Source organism: Enoplosus armatus, chromosome 4 (assembly GCF_043641665.1).
Source record: "Enoplosus armatus isolate fEnoArm2 chromosome 4, fEnoArm2.hap1, whole genome shotgun sequence".
Lineage (NCBI taxonomy): Eukaryota > Metazoa > Chordata > Actinopteri > Centrarchiformes > Enoplosidae > Enoplosus > Enoplosus armatus.
The window spans coordinates 12,529,270-12,546,503 of record NC_092183.1 but is presented as its reverse complement, the minus strand read 5'-3'; the positions used below and the strand labels follow the sequence as shown (position 1 = coordinate 12,546,503).

At 38.8% G+C, this 17,234-nt stretch overlaps 1 protein-coding gene across 1 annotated transcript; it reads right to left on the bottom strand.

The window, feature by feature from the left end:
• Positions 1–8,642: 8,642 nt before the first annotated feature.
• ndc80 (NDC80 kinetochore complex component) lies at positions 8,643–16,468 on the bottom strand. Its single transcript, XM_070904826.1, has 17 exons — positions 16,451–16,468; positions 15,821–15,919; positions 15,245–15,328; positions 14,532–14,658; positions 13,753–13,925; positions 13,383–13,485; positions 13,129–13,218; positions 12,755–12,848; positions 12,359–12,459; positions 11,853–11,997; positions 11,144–11,349; positions 10,759–10,908; positions 10,391–10,480; positions 10,007–10,099; positions 9,674–9,804; positions 9,414–9,516; positions 8,643–8,870 (listed from the first exon to the last, which is right to left on the bottom strand). The coding sequence occupies exons 1-17, from the start codon at positions 16,456–16,458 to the stop codon at positions 8,742–8,744; spliced, it is 1,926 nt and encodes a 641-aa protein (XP_070760927.1). The 5' UTR covers positions 16,459–16,468; the 3' UTR covers positions 8,643–8,741.
• Positions 16,469–17,234: the final 766 nt, after the last annotated feature.

Here is a 17,234-nt window from a genome sequence, read left to right as displayed (position 1 = left end):
TCCTTCTGTTTTCTTGTTCTCTTTTACCCCCTGTGAATAAACGCAGGACTTGGCTTTGCTGTCTGCAGCCTCCTGTGTTTGTGCGTCTGACTCCATGTGTGTGTGTAATGTCTGTGACTGTATATTCCCTGGTGTTAAAGGGAGGAACCTCTCACTTCCTCCATAAACACCTCTGTGGTATGCAAAGGATCTGTAGCGAGGGCTTCTGACTCCTTCACCCTCTGTAACTGCAGTTATGCCTCGTAAATAAGACACATCAAAGGTTATTGAAATGTCTTAAATTGGTGCTCTGGGAAAAACAGTCAAGCTCAAGGGCCCAGCGAAAAGCATTATTTCATTCAAGGCTGAAAGAGATCATTTGGGCTTTAGTAGACTGGTCTACCTTGAATGGGTGACTGGCTTGCTGGTTAGACTGGTCAAGCTAGGTTCAACCCCTGGGAAGGCAAGCATCCACCGTGCTCAGTCTGGGTCTTTGAGGGTTAATCAGTGTCCTACGCTAGGACCTATAGAATCCCATTTAAATTCCACCAAATTATGAGACACTGGTTTCACTCAATACATGAGAGTAAAAAACAAACTTAAACAAAAAATAAACCTGACTTTGGTAATCCATTTTTAGGTGGCACACTATTTCATTGAGACGTTTCTCATCACTTTAACCATCTTAAAGATATTTAATTTCAAGAAAGTAGCTTGGCTAACATTAATGCTAGCTAACATTAGCCACACTGATATGCCAGGGTTTAATCAAAGTTATTAAAAGGAGCTGGCTAATCCTTAAAAACATAACAAATGTAATTATGAAATTTATGAAAGTACAGCCTATAAATGTTTTCATTTACTGGATCCTTATCATCCAACACAAATCACATCCATACTCTAAACCCGAGCCAAATGTTAAGAACAACACTGCAGCGTGCCAAAAAAATCACATACAACCGAACCGTGTGTGTACATAGATCTACCGCTCATCAGGATGCTACAAAAATATGGCTTCCCACTCATGTAAGCAAGCTTTCCTCTGTGATAGCTGCAGCATTGCACAAGTGTTTCCTTGTATTTGTCCTGTAAGGAAAATTCACAGCTTGAAAACAAAAAGATATAGAGGTTGTTATAAGTTAGAAAAACAGATTTACACCATATTTGAGTAAACCATGTTTGTGTTATTTTTGCTATACTCGCTAGTATGCAGAGGAAAGAAAGGGGAGATGTTGCAAAGGAGGGGGCGTTCAGAGTGACATGTGCACAAACAGCATGAGCCTCATTCAGACTCTCAACATTGTGATTACACATCCAGATCAGCACACTGATCCACAAGGGCACTAGAAACTGAAAAGGAAATGGAAGAAATAGATACTCATGTAAAGCAAACAAGCCAACAAGTTAACGCCGTAGTACTTGGAATGTGAATGCACTGGACAAATATTGCAGTTATTAGCTACTGATCAAATCCAAACATCTGTGTGTCCCAACAATACCTACACAAGTATTTATAAGCCTCTGATCCTCTAACAGACATCTGTTTCCCCCCTGAGGTGAATGTACCCTGAAATGGATCCTACTAAGCCAGAAAATGACTCACAGAGCAAAAACAGGGAGCAAACAGTTCAAACCTCTGACTCACAGCCCCTTTATAACCCCTCTGTAACCTTTCATGGTCTAGAATGACCTTCTTATGACCCCTCGTAGTGCCTTAATAACCCCCATCCAGGCCTGAGTGAGTAGAGACAGAACTGATGGAAATTTGATATCTCATGCTCAGTTGCCCTGTAAATCACTCACACACATAATCTAGCTCTGACAACAATCCAAATGCAAGTATAGTCCCCTTGCAAGCATGCAGACACTTAACACGGACACGCCATGTACATATGAACACACACACACAGACACACAGTGACAGTGTAGGTTTGAAGGCTACTTTTTACTGTGATCTAACAAAAAGTGAAGAGAAGAAGGCGGATAATAACATGGCATGTTTATTTGCCCTTTGATTCATTTAAGTTATGCCACATGGTGGGAAGTGCCCTGCAACACTGTGAAGTGGACACATTTCTAACAGAGATTACCACAACAGGAAATAAAACATTGACCTTTGTAATGTTTCTGCCTTGCTCTGACCTTTGAGGTACACAGAACAGCAGTAACGTCAACCCCCCCCCCCCAAAAAAAAACCCAAACCAATTCCTCTCCACTCTGGATGGAAAAACAAAATCCCTACTACAGGCCAAACACAAAGATAATAACTTTAATTCATACAGCCTTTTTTCATCCAATTTCCCTGCACTCTCCAAAAGACATTTAACTTAATAGCACTTAATTTTTAAAATGTGCAAAACTTCAGCAGTTACAAAAACCAGAGAACCATAAATACAACATATCTTAAAGCAATAGTTCAACATTTTGGGAAATGCACTAATTCTCTTTCTTACTGAAAGTTAGATGAGATGGTTGATACCACTTTAATGGCCATATGGTAAATATGAAGCTACAGCCAGCAGCTGGTTAGCTTAGCTTAGCAAATAGGGGGAAACAGTTAGCCTTCCTCTGTCCAAAGGTAACAAAATCCACCAACCATCCTCTGAAGCTCACTAATTAACACCTTACATATCAATTGTTTAATTGACAATTTAATCTTGTCATCACCATGAGGTTGCCGGGCAACCAGTGTCTTCTTGTTCTTTTGTACAAAGAAGAAAAAAAAAAGTCTGGTGAAAAGATGTTACCGAGTTGCATTATGGGAGGTGTAGGATTCAGTGTTTTTGGAGCTTGACCGTTAAAGGGACTAAAAGTCAGGGTATCTAAGCAGCTTTGATTTTGACTATTCTTTATTCTTTTTTTAAAGGTCTCTCACATGTCAACCAGCTTTATAGAAGTGTAACACTAAATCGCTGGACTACCCCTTTAAAAACAACCGAAGCCTGTTTCCGCTCCCCTCTAGGATTTGTTACATTATAATGAGAGGAGAGTTGAACGTTTTAGTACATGTTTTACATATATACACCATATGTTTAATCATTTGTTGTTTTATGTATCTTAGGTTCAAGCCTGTGTGCGTTCTATGTTACAACTGGCTGTAACATTTTCATTTTTTTTTTTTTCAATTGGGGACAATAAAGTTGAAGCAACCTGCAGCACCTTCAGTAATTTGTTTTTATATTAAAATGAGCTTTTGAGCTTGGGGATAAACCACAAAAGATGCTCTAATCCACAGAAAACCACCACGTGTAAAGTCCAAGTAGGTTTCCAGCTGTTCATTTTCTGTGGAGCTCTGCGTGGCTGTGGCATCACTGTGGGACACGCTGTCTGTGCTGTTGGCTGTGGTGGATCTTCCCTGTGGATTCTGTGGATAAATTGTCCTGACACAAAAGAATAACATTTGAGAAACTGTTATGCTTCATGCCTTAGCTGAAGTATGAGCGAGGTGAAATGGAAAAACCTGCTGTGTGTAAGCCGGTCACTCATTTAATCTATTATTCAACAAAAGATACCCTGATTACAGCACTTCACACTGAGGCTGAACACACAGGAAACTGTCAACATGCGCTGAAGTCACACAGGAAGCTGCCATGTCAACACAGCACACTGCCATCAAAGGAACCATAACAAGAAGGAACCACCAGCCTCACACATGCATCAGGACAAGAGGGAGAGAACGTGGAAAAAGCACAAACAGAAGCGGACACTACGCTGCTTAATCTGTCCAGCTTTATTCAGGAGCTTTTTTGTGACACTGACACTGTTTTAGTAGTGTTTTTGTGGAGCGCCAGCAATTCAATATTACACTCCCATAAAGTGGGTTATGGTTTGAAAGAACGAATCAAAATCGAAGCAGCAGAGACTGCGATGTCCTGACTTTTACTCCCTAGTGTCGGTCAACTTCCAAAAACATTGGATCCTACAATTCCCACAATATAACCCGGTTAATCAATCTTTTTATTAGACCCTCCTTGCCTGGTAAGCACCCACATCTTACAAACTGCACACCCCAGTTTGTGATTTAGGCTTTCTGTACTAAATTTGTAGTCTTAAACCGAGATAACCCTGATGACACAACTATGACATCGGGGTTATTTTCTCAGATTTGACAAAGATCCTCCAGAGCAACATAAGACATGCAACTGTTTTCACGGGCTGAGTAATGCTCCCCGTGATGAGTGAACTGATCTTCATGTGTAGAATCAGTGGAGTGCCCTTGTAATGGATGAATGAGCAGTTGTGACTGCAGTGAGAACAATGCAGCAGGCCTGAGGAGGTGACTGTGGGCTTGTAAGTCCGCATAGACTTTGTTGTATCAGACACTACTTGAGGTTTGTTCGTGAGAAAGTCCAGATCGAGATCAGCTAGTTCTGTAACTAGCTTAGCGGAGCTTTAGTCCAACAAGAAGTGAAAATGGGACACTCTAAGTCTTATTGATGTGATTAAAAAAAAACATAATTACTAGAGTTGACATCCAGACAAGAGAAACCAAACACAACGAAAAGGCAACACACTAGTCCATCCAGCCAGCTGTGGGTATATGCAGACGTTCTGCTGGAACAAGAGATAAGCCGACATGATCTTGACAGTGTAAAGTTGCATATCTGATGTATCTCAAATTATGCATTCGCATATTTTGCTGTCTGATCTACAATATTTTTCTGTCTGCAAGTACTCATCTTTAATTAATTTCAAGCCTGTGTAGACAAGCAGATGTTGTCCCTTCTCCAGCACACAAAGACTCAACTAACCTTAACCAAGACTGCTGTGAATCCAGCTCACAATTCTCTTCAACATCAGCAACGCATTAGACATCAGCTCAAAACAAGCAATTTGCAAAAAGCAAATGTTTCAAAGTACTCAATATATTTGACAGTCACAAAAGGATGCATTACTTCTGTAATTATTGTGTTAGTTATTAATGGTCCTGCTGAAGTCGATATATCAACATGTCCCGTGCAACAAGACAGTAAAGTTTTTCAAATCTGAATCTTATAACGGTTGCGTCATTTCAGTGCATGTTTGCACCACCACTATAGCAGAAGTTGATTTGCCTTCTAAATCTGGAGACAATTAGTTCCTGGAACAGAAATCAAAATGCCAGAGCTAGTCATAACGTAGATCTAAGGAAGACAGATTTCAGCTGCACAATGGTGTTTTGACAGGGAGCTGAGAAAAAGAAAATAGTAGAGAGCGAAGGCAGAGCTCGCTTTCTCTCTGCCCCCTTTTCCCACATCTGTAGAACAGATTATTCTAGTGGCGGATGGGTGAGATTAACCTCCAATAAGACTGCGCATTAACACCTCGCTGCTTTACTGTGTCTGCCTGTCTCTGGTATGACAGATTAGCTGCTGAAAGCCTTGTGGTACAGGGCAAAGCAACAGCACGCATCTTCCCCAGGTCACAGGGCGGGGAAGAAGATAACCTTTGAATTTTAGCTCTGTTTTTACATCCCGAGTCTATATCTCATGTGCACGCCACACATCCACACCATCACGTACCCTCCTCCTTACATCTCTCTTCTGTGAGAGGCCCTGTGAGAGTTACACACACAGACCCTGGAAGAGTTAGGCCTTTGCCCTCGGCCGGGTCATATTGACTTCCCCTGTGTGAGAGCAGGAACATACAGTGTATTAAGAATTCATGGTGCATGTCTTTGAATGCAATGATCCATGATAAAATAGGTCCACACAGGAGAACACACACACACACACACACACACACACACACACACACACACACACACACACACACACACACTTACAAAATAACCACATAACATGTAAAGAAGCATGGAAACAGGCAAAAACACAAATACAAACACGGGTTATGAAGAAATAAGCACGCAAATTCCTGCACGAGGAGTCACACACATACACATTTAGGCCACCATGTACATGCCTCTGGGGGTACAAAGATACACAAATCGTGACATTCATTTTCTCACACATGCAAAGACACACACACACAGTCTGAAGTCTTATAAAATGGCTTTTATGGATGCCACCTGTCCATATGGTATCTGATAAACACACCAAGGTCTGTCCTGTTTAGTTAAATTAAGTCTCTGTAGCTGTTAACATCATGGCCTTTCTCCTTTCCTTTAACTGCACAGCCCCTCCCCTCTGCCCCATCCAACACACACACACACACACACACGGATTGTCTCTGCTAGTGGTGGAAGTTATCCATCACATTTTTCATTCCCTCTCTCCATGGAGCCCCTCACAATCACCTCATCTCTCCTCATCACATCTGCCAAAACATTTCTCTCACGCTTGCAGCAGTGACGGTTTTCAAACGTTCCCCTTTGTAAAAACTTCTTCGACTTTACTGTATTGACACGATGTGGAGTTTTAGGGTCGGGCCATCGCCCCAAATCACAGAGTGACACTTAAATCTTGTTTGCAACACCTTTGAACATAAAATACTCCATTGGTTGATATCAGGTCTATTGTGTTGTATTATTATTAGTTTAATTATTTTGTGATTAAGTATTGCAGGATTGCAATAAATTACTGTTTTATTATTGATTTGTCTGTCGATTACACTGGGGAACAATTTGAAAAAAAAATTCTGTTGAGTTAGATTTTTATGCTGATTAAAACTAAAATTGGCATGCTGATTCCAAAATTGCAGTCAGTTTTTTTCTAGCACGTCAAGTTTTTTCTCCACAGCTTACCCTCCAGATAAGCAAAATTCCACTGATTAGCTGTAGTAACACTTGCCAGCTGATTACGAATAGACTCATCTACAGCTACGTGGCAACTTGTTTGTGCAGTCACAGTTGAGACAGTGCAGTGAGAGGTGTGTGCAGCTCCCAATAGGTCAGTACTATCACACACATATCTGTTAAGTACAGTATTTTTCATATTTTTTAAGAAAACGGGGATCCTATAGTTCAAAAACTTGACGTGATAGAGAAAAACTGAGATCAGTTTTGGATTCCGCACCCAAAAATTAGTTAAAAACAGCTGTCAGACCTAACTCAACAAAAATTGTGTTCCCCAGTGTTATTTTTTGAATGATTATTTTGTCTATGAAATATAAAAAAATATATGAAAAAATATAAAACAGAAAAAATGAATCAACTAATTGTTTCAGGTCTAACGTGTTCCAAATTACCATTCTGCTGTAAAAACTAGCCATTATTCTACTTAACTTGTTTCTAATTTGGACGGTAATTTCCTACTATATTTCCCAGCATTAGACGCTTACATCCACAAAAACCAAAGCTGTTAAGTGACGAATCAAAACAATTTAGTTCAACTCTTCGCTTCAAATCCAGACTTTTAGGATTCTGACGCTTACTGAAGGTCTGACTTTAACATGTTGCTTCAACAAAATTATCTCTCTATGTTGATGCATCATGTACATCAACATTTTTCAATGGTTATGAGAACTAATTACGAACCAAGAAATGATAAGTACATTGTTGAAAGTTACTGTACAGTTTCAACATTGTTAGGGTTTAAGGCGGACTCTCCCTTTAAAGTGGAACAACATGAGTGAATTGGAAAAAAAAGCACTTCTGTGAAATCATAAATCAACACCACCGTGTCCAACAAGCTGCATCAGAAAACTGAAATCTTTATTTGAAAAACATCCTTTATGTGTGTGAACCCTAAAGTTTCATAAGACAGTCCGACAAACACTGGATCTGGGCCGATATTATAGGATACAAAAAGATTTAAAGCTTCTCAAAATATTTTTTCCAAAAACCCAAAGTGGTTGTGGTTTTGAATTGTATACAGATTGCCACAGGATATCTGGATTGAATCTCTGGACTGGATATAGATGTAAAAAAAAAAACTAATACTGAAGGCCAAGCATGCAGAGTTCATTGGAAACAGGTACAATGAGTGATGTTGACCATGACACCGAGCAGTCATTGTGGAGAGATATGCTCCACTTCCTGTTTGTGTCGTCTCTGCCAACTTTGCCTCAGCCAAAAGGATTTGCAATAAATGCTCCTGCCAGAAGCGCAGAAAACATTCACTCCTAAAACATCATTTACTAATGAGCCAATCAGTTTTATGGGTTTTGGCTGATATGTGGAACTTTAATGCTCTAATAAATGAGACTGACACAAATGGAAACTATGCCCGTCATTTCTTTGTTAACCAGTGTTTGTCTGAACCAATATCTTAAGTCAACTTTATAAATTGACAGCTTAGTAGGTTTGTAGAAGCTACAGTTAGTTAGTACTTGCATTCCTTTGACTATCCTTTAATAATTGGTAGTATTGGTTGCTGCAGGCTCCCATTGCAATGAAGAAAGCAAGCACAAGTCAGCTTACAAAAACAGCTAAACACCATTGTATTTGGTGCTTCAAGAAAGTTGTTAAAGCTATTGAAGAAACTGATTTTGAAACATTAACCAACAGTTGGAAAAGAGCTTTCAGAGGAAAAGGGGGGGAATGTGAATGGATAAATAAAAGCAGCTCAGGTCAGATGAGACCTGACGAGAAATATGGAGGTTGTTAATGTTGTTATTCTTTCAGTCCATCCTACACTACAAGTGGTGTCACTGCTTCATTGGACTAAACAAGCAAAAACCTTAATTAACATATACAATAGAACAGAACAGAAAGGCCACATTTATGTTTTTTTTAATCAGCAACCTGAACACGAGTTTTAGCGACTGGTGGTGTGTGCTGCCTCCTAGTGACTTAAATACAACATGACTATCTAATGTGGTCCAGTATGACCACAATGAGCAAGGACTGATGATGTATCTTGCCTCTATCCTTCCGCCTCACTTTATAAACTGTTTGCCTTGGACGTGAAGCTCTTCAAAGTTTCCCGCAGCTTCTGTACAGCAGCCTCGTCCTCTTCTACAGCCTTAGAGCAGACACGCTGCACTCTGCTGTGCAGATCCTCCATGCACTTCTGTTGTAAAGGAACCACAGGAACCAATGGGTTATATAAACATTCATGTATTTCATATAACATCATATCATATAAATACAGGTATGGATACTACATGAATAATGCTGATATCAGGCCAGGAATGCTTAAGGAAATGGCAAGAACAATAATTTAAATATGTTTAGATTTCGATACTTAAAGTGTAACAGTGTATAACCAAACTGCCATTTTGCTATAATGTATTTTGTCTTTTCTGCATGGAAAGCCTCAAGACATTGAGTCTACACCGCAGTGAAATACTTATATATAATAAGATGTTTGATGTCTTCTATCAGTCACATGCTTGTGATGTTTGAGCTGCGAAAAAAGGTAGATCTACTTAATTTGATACATTAGTTTGTTTGCTTGCTGAAATAAATTTATGCTTTGTGTTTAGATAAGTCTGTAGATACCTAGTTTAAGTAAGTATAAGTACATTTCTTTGTCTTTTTCTCTGAAGTATGCCTGAGATATAGATTCTTCCTTACAGTACAAGGGACAGATGCAGAGTTGAAAGAATGTTACCTCTGTAATTGACAAATGGTTAGCAGCTGTGGTAAACACAGATGCAAGGTTGTTGGCTACTGTTCGTCTCTCCTCATTGGTCTCCTGCAGCACCAGGTGGTACCTGAAAAAGAGACGACCACAAGTGTTTTATTCTAAAACAAAATAGCAGAGCTATCAAGCTGAACCAGGGGAATTTGACATTTTGAAGTGGCTCATAGGCGAGTTGGAGTAATCCTTAAGACATAAATATTGCTGATAAATATATAATAGTCACTCACTGTTGCTGCGCTGCCTTCAGTTGTTGCACAGCCTCATCGTAACCATAATTAACCTTCTTCTCAAGAAGCTTACGATGGTTCTCCACTGACTCCATCTCTTCTGCCCAGTCCTGTTCCTCTCGGGCCAGCTCCTATACAGACACAAACACACAGGAAACGGTTGTTAGTACATGTATGATGCAACTGTGCATTTTCTGTATGTCACAAACAGGATAAATGTTAACTCATTCCTGCCATCTTGTCTACATTTGGTTAGGTTTGCTCCGTGTGTGCCATTTGGTGCATGTAGTCATTTCTACTGACATAAAGCAGACTGAACTATATGGACTGTACCTGCATGTCAGAATCCAATTGTTCATCCAGCTTGCGAATCTGCTCTCTCAGCTGCTTCAGGTCGTTGGACTTGTCTAAGATGTTAGAATTCACCTTGAAGACACACACACAACCATTATAAATGCCGCACCACAACCCTGTGTGGCTGACTTTTCTAATATTTCTGGACACAGATTGCATTTTACTAAACCAAAATCCTACAACGTTCAGAAAAAAAGATAGATGTTCTCGAGTTTTTATGATCTCAAACTTTGACAGATTTTGGTCAAATCCAACTTTTCAATCATTTAAAAATGACAAATGTGATTTTTTTTTTTAAACTTTCGTAATATTGTATGAACATGACAAAAATGTAATAGTGCAAAATAATAACAATTTTGTTACCTGTTCACAAGACTCTTCCAGACTGAGTTTCGTGTTTGTTAATCGACTGTTCTCCTCCTCCACATCACTGATCAGCTTTCTCAGGAGCATCTACAACACACAGCATAGATCAGAACAAGTACACAGAATACCAAAATATATCATCACACACTATAGAAAATGTAATTTCCAACAACCTGCAATGTAGTAAACATTTAAATATAACATAAAAACATGCATGTCCAAAGATGTTCAAATAACTGCGTATTGAAATAACCTGAGCATTTGGATAGTAAGCTAGTCTTGTTCATACTAAATTGAATTAAGATCCATCAAAATATGAAAGTCCGCTGAATTCAAATGTAAACAGGATCATCAGCTGGAATTACCTGTATCTGCGTTTTATGCTGAACCATGCTGCTGGGTCCACATTCAAACGGCCTGATCTCAAAATCGTGACCACAGGCGTTCTCTGCAGACAGCGGTATCAGCTTCAGTTTACGTGCCAGCTTGTGGTATTCTGCTAGCTTCAACTCCGCCTGGGTTTGAGGGAAATAACAGGATAGGACAGACACAGTAGGGGCAAGGAAGAGACAAATCAAAAGGTCAAATATATGCCACTGGATGAAAAACATCTGCTATTACCAATCTATACTGACTACAAATGGGTAGGAAAAAAAGACAAATGCCATAATTTAATCCTAAGTAACACCATCAACAAAATTGTATTATTCCGGCTCCTCTTTGCATACATACTAGATGTACACACAGTACCTTCTCTTTCACTTTTGCCAAAGCAATCTCCTCATTCCACTTGTGCTGCTCAGCATCTTCAAGAGACTTGCTGAGACTGGAGATGGTCTGTTGGAGTTCCCTCTTCTCTCTGTTGATCCTCTCTACGTCAGCTGGAGTAAACTTCTGGTTCTGCAGGAGGTGTTGCAGTTCATTTCGCTCATGTTTTAGAGACTCCAGATGACTGACTGCAGAAGGACAGAGAGGAAAAAACATGATGTATATGAAATCCGATCCAATCCTCAGTTCTGATTGGAAAGAGACGTTCAAAGCTATTGTAGAAGACCCAATAAACCCACTTAACAGTTTATTTAAACACCTGGGTAGCCATGTACAAATTTGAACCTTAAAATGTTACTACTAAAGAACTACGTTGGGAACTTTTTTTGCACTAAATGATTACTGGTTGACATTAACAGTAAAAACACTGTAAAGTATGGTGTCGGGTGGCTTATTAATTAAAAACAGGAATTTTAAATGTTTTTAAACAGGGGGCTGAGAGTGCACAGGCCCATAAAGAACTTGGAAATGTGTAATTCCAGTTAGATGCATAGTAATTGGCACAGCCGTCTTCATGATGCCTGAATATTCAGATCCAGACATCATCAGATGCCCACAGGATCCAGTGCATCCTGCCAAAGAACTGGCTGACTGACATGGTTACATTAAACACTTTATTGCTCATATTTACCAGTGGTCTCCAGCTCATCATTCAGTTCTGAAGATTTGTTCTCCAGGTTGGCTTTAAAGGACTCCAGGCTGCATCGATAACTCTGGAGCTTCTTGAGGTCTGCCTGCAGCTTCACCCTTTCCATCCTCTTGGTCATTAGACGGTCCTGTCCACGAGGAGACAGAAAATGATCTGTCTGATTTATTGTTGTCTGATTGATGTTTCATATTACCGATAGAACTCAGCTCAACTGAGTGCACAACCTATTACAGCCCAAAGGCTGAAAATATTTCAGCTGCAGCTTAAAACCTTTGCACCTGCAATAGTCATAAATATCTCAGTTTCCTTGCCTTTTGTGCAATATTTCTTTTTCTTTGACGATTTTCAGGTTTTCACCCTTTCCACTTAGAATTAATGCAGTACAATTGCCCTCACTGTATAACAAATGGTAATGGGAATATCAAGATGTTTCAATCATAATCTAATCTGTGCACATGGGGACGTGGCAAATATAAAAGTCTTCTGACCGTCTGGCTATCCTTCTCCAGTCGTTCGACCTCATCACTGAGTATTCTGTGCTTCTCCTCCATCGCAGCCAGCAAGGCTTCGTCAACATTGTAAAGCTTTTCTGTGAAGACAAACACGCACACCTCTTGTTAATTTTTCAATATCAATATGTTGATCAGACTCTAATCGAAATATAAATTCAAAACAACTGAATTAACATTATGCTCAAATATACATAGAAACCAATTCATTATTGTTATTAATATCATTAGTGATACTGATGGGGCTACACATCAAAGAACAAACCGAATTAATTTATCATCATCTTCATCCTCAGCATTGCCAATGCAATCTCATAGTGTACTTAACATAGAGAGTTTTGAACAATGTATTTCATAGAGAGATGCTGTACTTACTAAGTTTATTGAGGAATGTTTCATCCTCATCGTCAAATGTGTCGTCACCCTGCATGAATTTGGAATATGTCTCAGCTGTGAAGTCCAGGAAGAGCTGCACAGGAACAAAGTGGAAGAGAAGATTTAAAAAACAAACAAACAAAAAAAAAAGAAATGCCGCACAAATGTTTAGATTCAGACAGACAAAATAAGATAACTGTTTACTCTGGTCAAAAACACAGAGAGAACACTTGAATGGATGTGAAATATACTGCATCAGTAAGAAAAAGCAAACCATTAGTGAACATGCAACAAGAAGCAACAGATGTACAATACATCCTCTTAACAAGTCAAGTGTTTATGCCTCATGATACTGTTTAAAGAAGTCAGAGTACCTTGTTATACTCAGCCCCTTCCTCAATATTGTCACTGTCTTCACAGAAGTCACTGAACAGCAGCTCCTGCTTGCTCAAACTCCAGTTGATCTGACACACAGACACAGAGAATTAGAACACTGGTGCTGGGAAACACTTGTTCATTTAATTTTTTTGTTCTTTTTTTTGCATTCTGCATCCTATATAAATGAACATGGATTTGGATAATAACGCTCCACTTTAATCCTATTCAAAAAGTGTTGTTTGATTCTCACCTTGACGTTATCAATTAGCCACATGAGAGCACCAAGGGCCTGAGGCCAGGTATGGGGAGCTCCAACAGAATACATTGAACACTTGGAGAGAACAAATGGGTACCTTAAACCAGAAACAGGGCGAGAAAGAAAGACACAGACAGTTAGCAATGTATCTTAAACTATAGAAGAGGAGCCAACATGAAGGCTTACAACAAAGTGTAAGGTACTTACGTGGACAGACTACTAGCAAAGATTTTCTCTCTATAGTTCTTTGTATTTTCTGTGATATCTTTGTTTTTTGATATTCTAAAATATGCCACTGGGACTGTAAGGATACTAATGAAACTAAGATATATAAAACCTATTAATTCTAAAACATAACATTTACCTCAGGGCCTTCAGGATAGCTGGAACCTCTTCCTCAACTTTTGAGTTTGGCATCTCAAAGGTTGGGTCTAGCTGGCGGTAGATGAACTCAAACATCTTCACAAACTCCTTGGAAGAGGGAGACTGGAGGGTCTTGGCTGACAAAGTGCCTGGGTAACCCTGCTCTGTCAAGAACTAGAAAGATATAGAGAGAGAATATCAGGCTGGACAGAGCTATGGATTCCAACTCATATTGACAAACACCTATACTTATATTTTTGCTGAAAATGCAGGTACAAATAAAAGGTAAAACTATAATTAAATTCCACACTCAGTCAGATACCGCCAGCAATAATAATATTTAATCAGTGCGAATGTAAAAATACTAATAAATAAATACAATACAAACCTGATATCAGTCAATATTTATATTTTGCTGATATAGTGGTAAGGCTATCAATGTCAAACCAAAGGTGCTGGAGCTTTGTGACAAAGCACAACCAGGTAAAACAAATAACTGTAAGCCCTTCAGACCTTTGTGAGGTAAATGTGTCCATCACACAAACACAGACAAGGGGGTGCTGCTGTAGTGCTCAAAAATTCAATGAAATGAGGTGTATGTTCCTGTCTGCAACAGTAACTTTTTGGATACAACCATTATGGGGCACTCAGGTCGAAGATGCTCATATCCCACACAATGGGTTTAATGTATTGAACATTAAGGGTGTCGCAATGTTAAAAACAGACAAACCTTTCTGTGTGTATATACATTACATAGACTGACACATAAAGTGTTTTTACCTCATGCAGTTGTCTGATACATTGCTGAACAAAGGATTTATCATGCAGAGGTCTGGCGTCTTTGATCTTCTCGGTTCCTCCGAACCCTGACATGAGGCTGTTGCGAGGCATGCTGGCCCCACTAGTCCTGCAGTCAAAATATTAACATACCACCGCAATATCAAATATCAAATATCAATTTTGTTAATTGACAAGGAAAAATAAGTTTGATTTAATTTGCATCTAAATAATTGTGCTGTGGAAATTAATTAATGGAAAAACAAAAGATACACTCATTAGATTAGTAATTTTTCAATTAATCTGACCGACTTTACCTTGAGTAGGATAATCAACTTTCTTCTAATTTATTATTTTCAGTACCTTTTACCACATTTATTCTATAAATGTGTTAGTGTGTCTGTGACACTGGTTTAAATCAAATAAGTAACTCAGTTTGCTGAGGTTTTCACAGAGGTATTACCCTCTCTGGGGTCATATTCACAAAATATTTACATACAGAAGTTTTCTTCTACATTGCGTAAGGTAAACTATTCATTTTCATTACTTTATTTCTTACTAATGTATTACTTTCGACTGTAATTGTACTGGTAAAATCGGTGTTAGATTTTATTGATGGATATATATACTGTATGCTTTCTGTCTTTTATAGTTGTTTTTACACATTTTACACACTGTAATGAAATTTGTACATTTCTGAAATATTATTCACATACCGGGCACCAAAGAAGCTGGTCCGCCTTTCAGAGGTCACAGACTGCGGTTTGGGTATGTTGAGCTTCCCAAATGAAGGCTGTTTGCTGTAAAAAAAACAAAACTGTGAACAAATGGATGTGTTCCACTTGCTGACTCACATTTGAACAAGCTGCCACTAATCCATTATTCAGCTTTCTTTACCAGGTCACCACATATTCACAAATAATTTTCTATACAATCAACCCATGCCAAACATATGTAGAAGTTGAAAGTATGACGACCCTAATTAAATAATGCAGTGTTTGTGTCCCAGTTTGTCATTTGTCAAACTATAGCAAAAGCATGAAGCTATTACTTACTTTGCTACAGTGTAGTCCGGTCTACGCTATCTCAATGTCATATTGTGAACACAACCCCTTATTGCAGTCGCAGAGTGAATCACTTGTGTCCGTGCGGTTGATATTATATACCAACTTCAACTTCGTTTAATACAAGAGTGGACTCAATGCGTGGTATATGAATGCAGTATCTTTGCTGACTAACTATAACGTCTGAACCAAATGAATTTCTGTAAAAGAAAATTACTTTAAACCAACCTCTTGGGCGTTGTATACACCATGCTCATCCTGTTGCTGTCTTGCACTCGCATAGGCAGCTCCGATGGTCTGCTGCCTGTTGCTCGACTCATCCTTCCACTGGATAAAAGTTATTACGAAAAAGAAACAGATGTCGTTTATTAACGTTATTCTACTATTTCACAACGTCCCCAAAAATATATAAAACTACATATTAGTGCGATCATGTTGGCTACATTTTGAATTTAATGTCAGTAGACATTGCCACAGCTAGCTAACGTTAACGTAGCTATAGCCTGTCAGAATCTGTTATACAGTCGCTTAGCTAACTAGCGATGTAACGTTAGCTACTCGTCCAATGACCGAACTAGACAGAACTCAACACGCCGAATTAATCATATTCTAGCTAAGTTGTTGTTAATAAGTACAGTTGGCGTAAAGTAATCATTACGGTTGGTAAGATCGTTTAAATTAACGGCAGCTAGCGTTAGCTAACTGTGGCTCATCTTAAACCACAAAAGGGCGACTGGTTGTCAATATCTTAGCCAAGTTACCAAAACCACTACATTTTGTTAGAATATTGTTTGCTGATTATTTTCAGTTATACAAAACAACTTAAACAACTGGTTTTCTAGTGAGTTTAAGACGTACCGCTCCATGTTTCGTAGGTGGAGAGCTAATGTTTACAAAATAAACCGAGCAACTGAATGGACGAAGTTGTAAACCCCGCCAAAATACCGGACGGCGGTGACATCACCAGAGTACGGAGAGGGATTTGGTCCAACAATGTTTCGTAACGCGCTTCGTAACACATACAGTCTCAAGTCTGTGAATTTACACTTCTATTTAGAAAGTAAAGTCTCTCAACTCATATTTGTAATTTTGCATATGATCTAAAAAACTAGGAAAAAAGTTTTTTAATAAAAAAGGTTAATTACTTCAACTGAATTACACAAATTGAATATTTAAAATATAGGTAGGTCCTCTGACAAAGTACAGTATTTTCTACTGGACTACTTATGACTAACATTCCTGAATGTGTCTGACCGATTTGTCACAAGTGATCATACGGTTTTATGTACATTATATACATTATGTATACAGCTGGTATGAAAATATCAAATGAAACACGTTAGGTCTTCCACAGCGGTGTAGCTTGATTCTCCAAAGGGCACAATTTGTTGCAAAGAAAGTGATAGTATACTCAAATACTATAGAAACAATTCATACCATGAATTATAACCATATTTTGGTTTTGCTTGTTTTTAAATCTATGTAATGAAATACTAATAAACGGGTTGTCTGGCATCATTTTGTTGGCTCTCTTCCTCATGTGCAAATGATCAAACCTCTAAGTCCTTTCAGGCCTGTCTGTGCTTTAGCAGTATCCAGGTCCTATACTTTTCTTCATTTGCAATAAGAAAAGATCAGATTA

Excerpts from the sequence above, each read along its gene's own strand:
- ndc80 (XM_070904826.1), bottom strand. Across the intron at positions 12,460-12,754 it reads AACATTCCTCAATAAACTTA|AAAAGCTTTACAATGTTGAC; the intron begins GTAAGTACAGCA and ends TTGTCTTCACAG. Across the intron at positions 9,805-10,006 it reads AATTGGATTCTGACATGCAG|GAGCTGGCCCGAGAGGAACA; the intron begins GTACAGTCCATA and ends GTGTCTGTATAG.